Source organism: Neomonachus schauinslandi, unplaced genomic scaffold, assembly GCF_002201575.2.
Source record: "Neomonachus schauinslandi unplaced genomic scaffold, ASM220157v2 HiC_scaffold_969, whole genome shotgun sequence".
Lineage (NCBI taxonomy): Eukaryota > Metazoa > Chordata > Mammalia > Carnivora > Phocidae > Neomonachus > Neomonachus schauinslandi.
In genome coordinates, this window is record NW_025409659.1 from 1,713 (window position 1) to 9,663 (window position 7,951).

At 34.8% G+C, this 7,951-nt stretch overlaps 1 protein-coding gene across 1 annotated transcript; it reads left to right on the forward strand.

Moving 5' to 3' along the window:
- Positions 1-543: 543 nt before the first annotated feature.
- On the forward strand, positions 544-5,743 carry LOC123323799 (ankyrin repeat domain-containing protein 26-like). Its single transcript, XM_044912291.1, has 4 exons — positions 544-713; positions 1,656-1,793; positions 3,270-4,224; positions 5,617-5,743. The coding sequence occupies exons 1-3, from the start codon at positions 588-590 to the stop codon at positions 3,459-3,461; spliced, it is 456 nt and encodes a 151-aa protein (XP_044768226.1). The 5' UTR covers positions 544-587; the 3' UTR covers positions 3,462-4,224; positions 5,617-5,743.
- Positions 5,744-7,951: the final 2,208 nt, after the last annotated feature.

The window sequence follows — 7,951 nt, forward strand, 5'->3', positions numbered from 1 at the left end:
CCAGCCTAGTCCTGGATCACCGTAATCTGCAGGTGTATGTTGTGTAAATGACATCTGGAGATGCTGTCTTATACTGCAAATTATTTTTGGAGGGACCTGTGATGTTTTGTGATGTAGAAATTACGTCTAGTGAATTTATAAACTTTTTTATAAAGAGCAACTTCTCTTTTTAATCAGTAACTACATTAACTGTTCTAATGGAGGAGTAATTATGACTATATGGGAAAAATGATAATTTTTAAATCTAACTTTCTTGAATAATTTCAAAATTCCTTTCTCTACAGTATCTACCAGGGGTAGTACAAACCTTTTTACTAAGCTGCGTAATGCTTTCTCATTGCTTCTTTTCAACTATATATATCTTTTGCAAGAGATTGAAGTGAGAAAGTAAACGTGAGCCTGAGAAAGGAAAAAAATTGAGAACATAGAAATTTCATTTGGATAATAAACCAACATATGTGGAACCAGATCATAAAATGAACTTTTTATTGCTTACAAAACATTTTAAAATAAGCACATTTATTTGCAGATTTACCTTCAAACAGGAAAAAGAAAAAAGAAGAAATGCAGGTAAATTATATGAAAAAATGAGGGAGCAATTCAGAGAAAAAGAAGAGCGGTATAATAAAGAAGTTGAAATGAAACAACAACTTGAACTGCCTCTTGCAACAGTAGGTGTGGGATTGAGGACTGTAAGAAATAATTTGGATCAGGTAAGTCTTTGATAAAAATTGCATATTTCCGTCAGTACTATTTATAATATACCCTTGATTTAATGTATATTATTTAGGTATAAAATAGATAAAAAATTTAATTTTATCCTAATAGGAACTATAATATTTTTAGTTAAAATTATTAACTTATTGGAATTCTTGGCCTCTCATATATGCTCTCTATATACTTTCTGAATGAAGGGATGGAAGGTAAATTGAGATAAATGTGAATGTTGGCTTTCTTTTTTAAAGATTTTATTTATTTTCAGAGAGAGAGCATGAGCAAGGGAAGGAGTAAAGGGGGAGGGAGAGGGAGGGAAAAGAATCTCAAGCAGACTCTGCGCTGAATGAAGAGCCCGAATCAGGGTTGGATCTTACAACCCTGAGACCATGACCTGAGCGAAAACCAAGGGTAGGACACTTAACCAACTGAGCCACACAGGCACCGCAGTTTTGGATTTTTTCTGTTAAAATACAGGCTAAATTGCCTTGAGACTATGATGGAACTAGTTAAATGTTTTGTAAAGAAATTTTATTTTCACATACTATATCTTCTTGTATTTTTACTTCATGACAAATCTAGCTGTCATTTAAATTAAAATTTGAGTTATTCATGCAGCATAAAAATCCTTGTATTTAAAAAGACTACTTCTTTTGAACATTTCTTTTAAGTTCTCTTAATCTTTTGACTTTTTTTTTTAAAGATTTTATTTATTTATTTGACAGAGAGATAGAGAGCACAAGTACGCAGAGAGGCAGGCAGAGGGAGAGGGAGAAGCAGACTCTCTACCGAGCGGGGAGCCCGACGCAGGGCTCGATCCCAGGGCCCTGGGATCATGACCTGAGCCGAAGGCAGCCGCTTAACCGACTGAGCCACCCAGGCGTCTGACTTTTTTTTTTTTACTCTTGTGATCCAAAATCCTAATGAAAATAGGTCTCTAGGTTGTAGAAGAGCAAAATGACGCTAAGTTACAACTTTCTCGAGAACAGAATGCCAGAGTATTACAAGATGGAATTCTAAAGAATCACCTTTGCAAACAAAAGGAGATAGAAGTGGCTAATAACAGAATGAATTCTGGGGTATTTTCTTTAGTTATTTTTAAGTACGTGTGTTTGTATTTGTATATATATACATTTTATTTTCTGAAATTATTATTTTTTCTCCGTGTATGCATATATATATTTTAAAAACCAACACTGTAGATCAAGGAAAGCATAGAGGATTTTTAAAGCATATATGTGTGTGTGTGTGTGTGTGTGTGTGTGTATTTGGGGGGGCATAGGGGGTGGTGACATTTTTGGTCCAGTGGATAAAGTAATATCCTTAATTTAAATGCGTTGGTCTGCAAGAGTCAAATAGTGACATTCATAATGTCCTCATCCAAAGGAGAGGCTTTTATTATTTTCCATAAGAATTGTTGAGCTTTCCATATGATCAAAACTATTTCTACTAACAACATGTGTTTCAACTTTTGGCAGTGACTTCATCACCTCTGTATTGAAAGAGAAGCTAGCTTAACACTGCCACTGATGAACAGGAGAAGAGTGTAGCCTGTTTAGAGACTTTATTTTGGATTTAGTCTCTACTTTTGAGAAAAGTAGCAATTTGCTCCAAGTAGTATCCTATTTCATTACAGGGCACTTTTGGAACAATTATACGCTAATGATAATTTATTGATGAGTGTTTTATTCCTAATAAAATAGCTCAGTGTATTTTCCCCTATTTTAAACATTTTAAACATCATGAAGAGGAAATAAAATTTATTGCACCAGCAAATAATCTCACGATTTTTCTAAGAGCTGTATAAATTTTACCTTATTTACCGTCAGTATTTTGAAATATAAGGCTTCTTTTGTATTTATGATTTACACTAGAGAAGAGCTGCGGTTTGGTGTAAGAGCACTAGTAGTGGAGTAAGAAGACCTGGGGAAAGTCCTGCAGCTCACTTAATGTTTTTAACCTCTCCATTCCAGAATTGTGGTAACTAAAAAGTTCACTGATGTCGGTAGAAGTGTTTATAGTATAGTGCCTAGATTTGTCAGTTATCAGTAGATGTAATTCTTATAAGTGACCATAGAAATGTTAGAAAAGTAGAATTTCTATGGAATATTGTCAGGAAAAAAGACTTTTAGAAAATTTAATCTGTCAAAATAAATGCAGAGCTAGGGATTTTATTATGGGGTAGCTATGTTAGATATCAGAGTGTAAATTCAATTTTTAGTGTAATCAGATTTATTAATCTTTTATTTCAGGCTTTCAGGGTTTGTTTTAAATCAGAGAAAGACCTTTCCAGTTCTGAGGTTCTTAAAAATTTTGTGTTGGTTTCTTTTTTCCTTTCATGCATTCACTGTCTTCAATTAAATTTTTGAAACTTTGGGAATTTATGCTTGTATCAAGTTTGAGGTTTGGACCCAACTTTATTTTTTTCCAGTTGGGATATCCACTTACTGCAACCTATTCATTGTATAAACATAGGTTTTTCTTTAATTTCAGAGAAAATCAGGATAATGTCATTTTATTGAGTTCCAGCTAAAAGTCTCCTTTGTTTTACTTAGATTTCTAAGAGTCATAAAGAAGAAAAAGATCTGTTGTCTAAAACCCACATGTGGCAGGATGAAATTGCCATGCTAAGACTGGAAATAGACACAGTAAACAATAAGAACCAGGAAATGGAAAAGAAATATTGTGAAGACATTGAAAGTATAAAAAAAGAATGTCAGTCTTCTAAAGACCATAAAACTGAATGAGGAAACATTAACAAAAACAATATTAGAATATAGTGGACAGATTAATGCTCTGACCACTGAGAATACAATGCTAAAGTCTAAACTGGAGAATGAAAAGCAAAACAAAGAAAGGCTGGACACACAAGTTGAATCATATCGAGCTAGACTAGCTACTGCTCTAGAGGATTATGATCAAAGTCAGACATCAAAAAGAGACCTAGAACTTGCTTTCCAGAGAACAAAAGATGAATGGTTTCGTCTGCAGGACAAACTGAATTTTGATGTGTCTAACCTAAAAGAAAACAATGAGCTTCTTTCTCAAAACCTTTCTAAAGCTGAAAGTAAATTCAATACTTTAGAAATTGAGCTCCATCACACAAGAGATGCTCTCAGGGAAAAGACTTTGGTTTCAGAATGTGTACAAAGAGACCTAAGTCAAACACAGTGTCAGAAAAAGGAAATGGAACACATGTATCAAAATGAACAAGATCAAGTGAATAAATACATTGGAAAGCAGGAATCCTTAGTGGAGAGATTATCTCAACTACAAAGTGAAAATATGCTGCTTCAACAGCAACTAGATGATGCTCACAACAAAGCTGCCAGTAAAGAAAATGTAGTAATTAATATCCAGGACCAGTTTCAGGATATCGTAAAAAAACTTCAAGCTGAAAGTGAAAATCAAGGTCTTTTGCTGGAAGCAAGCAACAGTTAATCAATGAATGTAATCTTTTAAAAGAAAGAATGTATCAGTATGTAAAGGAGAAAGTAGAAAGAGAAGTAAGTATCCAGACAGATAAATATTTTTCAAGCTTTCTAAGAGAAAATTCAAAGTAATATTTGATTATTATTATTTTTAGAGAGAAAGAGTGCACCTGCACATGAATGGGAGTGGGGCAGAGGGAGAGGGAGAGAGAATCCCAAGAGGGCTCCACATCAGAGAACTCCACCTCATGCCCCCGAGATCGTGACCTGAATGATTATGGCTGAATTTTGAGTCTAGTTGAATACAAAAAATATATAGACTATAATTCAGTATAACTTGTATCCAGCAAATAAAAATTAGACTTGAGAGGGGCTTTAATTTGAATAAAATTGTTGTGTCATCTATGAAAGTTTAAGAGGTTAAGTTATAAATTGTGAATAGAAAGCTGATACTAATAATTTAGTCTTATACTGCTAAAATAATAATTTTAATCTTTGTCACCACATTTTAATACCATGATGAATAGATAAATGGAAATGTTCATACCTGCAATGAGCATGTTGAAATTGAGATTCAATTAAGTGGATTAACTTGACAGTTTACTCCAGATTTCCCACATGAACTGAAGTGTAGGTGCTGTATCTCAGTACTTTTCCTTTGGTAGCTTTTTATACATTTTAGGTTGGGATAATTTTATTTTTATTTATATAAATTTGAATTTTTAGTTTTAAATCATGTATCTTATGACCTTTTAACTCTTTGCAGGCATTTTTCATTAAATCATAATTTGGGACAACTGTGGTGAGCTTTAGCAAAACTGTTTGATTTAATCTTCCCACTGCTATTTATAGTTTTTTAAGGCAATTTTACAAATAATTTGCTTATTTCAAAGCTCAGTGACTATCATTTGGGCATAAGTTTGTCCCATACAAAGAGAATTGTATCTGTAATATATTAATTTGGCATTGGATCTCCATTTTCAGACTAATGGGGGGTGGCAGGGTTCTTGTACTGTAGCAGGAATGGAGGTCAGGGAGGGAGGTGAAAGCCAGGTTATCTAGGGCCTTGAAGCCCATTAGAATGACTTCACTTTGTTCTGAGATAGTAATCTATTGGAAGGATTTGATCAGAGGATTGAATACGTGAGGAACTTTGACATTAATTTAAGCCTCTAATAAAGAAGAGGGAAAACATTTCATCATGTAGAATTTACCACTGCTAGGCCCACCTATATACCCATTTCTTTTTGAGACTTCAGTAGAGTGGGCAGCTTTGCAGATTCATCAACAAGGAATGGATAGTGGGGCTGAATTAATTATCTAAGTAACATAACACTGACTAGGCAGGAGGATAGCACCTGTATGTGGTGATATTTTTCAAAGTACATATGTTAGAGTTTTATATATTATTAACATAACTTAATAGTAAGATAATTTATAAAATCAGTAGCAGAAACGTCTTATTGGGTAGCTGTGAGACACCTTCAACTAGAACTGGCTGATGCCCTAAAAAAACAATCTATGTCAGAGGCTTCGCTGGAGGTTACATCACGTTGCCGTATTAATTTAGAAGATGAGACACAGGATTTGAGGAAGAAATTAGGTCAAATCAGAAGTCAGGTATGTATTAAATGTAGCATGTCAACAGTTAATCTGTAGCAGGTTAATATAAAGTGTTTTAGGATGCTAATTTCCATGGACCATTTTCTTTTGTATTTTCATTATAATTTAATGTAATTTTAGTATCTTCACAATGCACTTATTTCTTAAACTTTGACTTTCATTCTGCTCTTTGTGTTATACATTTTTTTCCTTACACTATTTACCCTTAGGAAAGTTGAGACTTATGCATCATTCCTCACAGAAATTGAGGGACTTTTTTCCCTACTAAACAATGTTTTTAAAGATTTATGTAGTATTTGAGAGAGAGCGAGAGTGCGTGCGCATGCACACGCATGAGTGGGGGGAGAGGCAGAGGGAGAGGGAGAGAATCTCGAGCAGACTCCCTGCCCAGCACAGAGCCCCACACCAGCTCGATTCCATGATCCTGAGCTGAAATCATGAGTTGGATGCTTAACCAACTGAGCCACCCAGGTGCAATGTTTTTTAATGATATCTCTGTTACCACGATGAGGTGAGCCATACAAAATCAGGAGATAATCTTTAATGGAATGTTTCAGAAAATGGTCTTATTTCTCATGTTCACTTTTGTGAATGGATATAGAATCTGTACTGATTTTAGGATAACTTGTACAGAAAAGTCATTTTACAAACCAGTTGAACTTAGGCATTTCCTTCATTTTCTTTTCCTTTTAGATATATTGTACATGCATAGAAATATTCAGATCATGTGTAGTATATACACCCAAAAGAGAGAATTAAGAAATTAAGAATGGGTCCTGCCATGGGATTTTTTTTTATTAAGATTTTATTTATTTGACAGAGAGAGACACAGCGAGAGAGGGAACACAAGCAGGGGGAGTGGGCGAGGGAGAAGCAGGCTTCCCGCCAAGCAAGGAGCCTGATGTGGGGCTTGATCCCAGGACCCTGAGACCATGACCTGAGCCGAAGGCAGCCGCTTAATGACTGAGCCACCCAGGCGCCCCCATTGGATTTTTTAAAACCTTTATTGAGATATAATGCACATACCATACAATTCACCCATTTAACATGTATAGTTCAGTGTTTCTGATCATATTCATAGAGTTGTGCAACTATCACTGCCATCAAGTAGAACATTTTCATCACCCTGGAAAGAAACCCTTAGCCCTTGAGCCCCCAGCCTCAGGCAACCACCAGTCTACTTCCAGCCTCTATAGAGTTGCCTATTCTGAATATTTCATATAAAGGGGGTCACACAATATGTGGTCCTTTGTGACTAGCTTCTTTCACTTAATGTTTTCAGGGTTCATCTGTGTTACAACATATATCAGTGCTTCATTTTTTTTTTTTTTTTGATTGTCAAACAGTACTCCACTGTGGGCCAAAACCCTTGTTCATTCATCATTTGATACACCTTTGGGTTGTTTCCCACTTTATGGCCATTAATAATGCTGCTCTGAACGTTGATTTAATTGTTGTCTGGACATCTGTTTTTATTTCCCTGCCATCAGATTTTATCCTCTGAGTTAATTGGGTTGATTTCACCATCTCTCAGCCTTTTACTCATGCTGTCCTTTCTGTCCTTTTAGTTTCCCTTCCTCTTGCCTAATCCTACACTATTCAGACCTGGCTCATAGTCTCTCATTCTCCATGAAGCTCTCTCTGACTATTCTAATTCCCACTGACTTTACTCTCTTCACACGTGTCTCATCTAGTCTATGCAGAACAATTTAGTCCTTTATTTTACATTGGTTTTATTTTTTTCATGAGAGATAATTTTGTCTTTCTAAGTACACCTTTATCTAAGGGTGAAAATATGGGATATGCATGGTACCTATCCTTGTATAAATTGAGAATATTTTAACTTGACAGTTTTTAGGATAAAATTAAGTACTTTATACCATATCAATAATTTCTGATTGAAAACATTGACATAACAAAGCTTTTATTCTAAATGTATTTTAAGCAATTAAATGTAAAATTGAAAGCATTTAATCTGACAGAGGAGAAGTGTTCACTCAAATGCTTGTTTTATCCCCCTCACTGTGGAAAAACAGTCTAAATTTGCCTTTCTTCATTTTGCAGCCAGTGCTGAGATTACTTTACCAACTATAAAGCTCCGGGCACAGCTTTTCTTTTTTCTTTTTTCTTTTTTTACCTTTCTTTTTTAAAGTTTGTTTGTGTATTTATTTATTTATGTAATT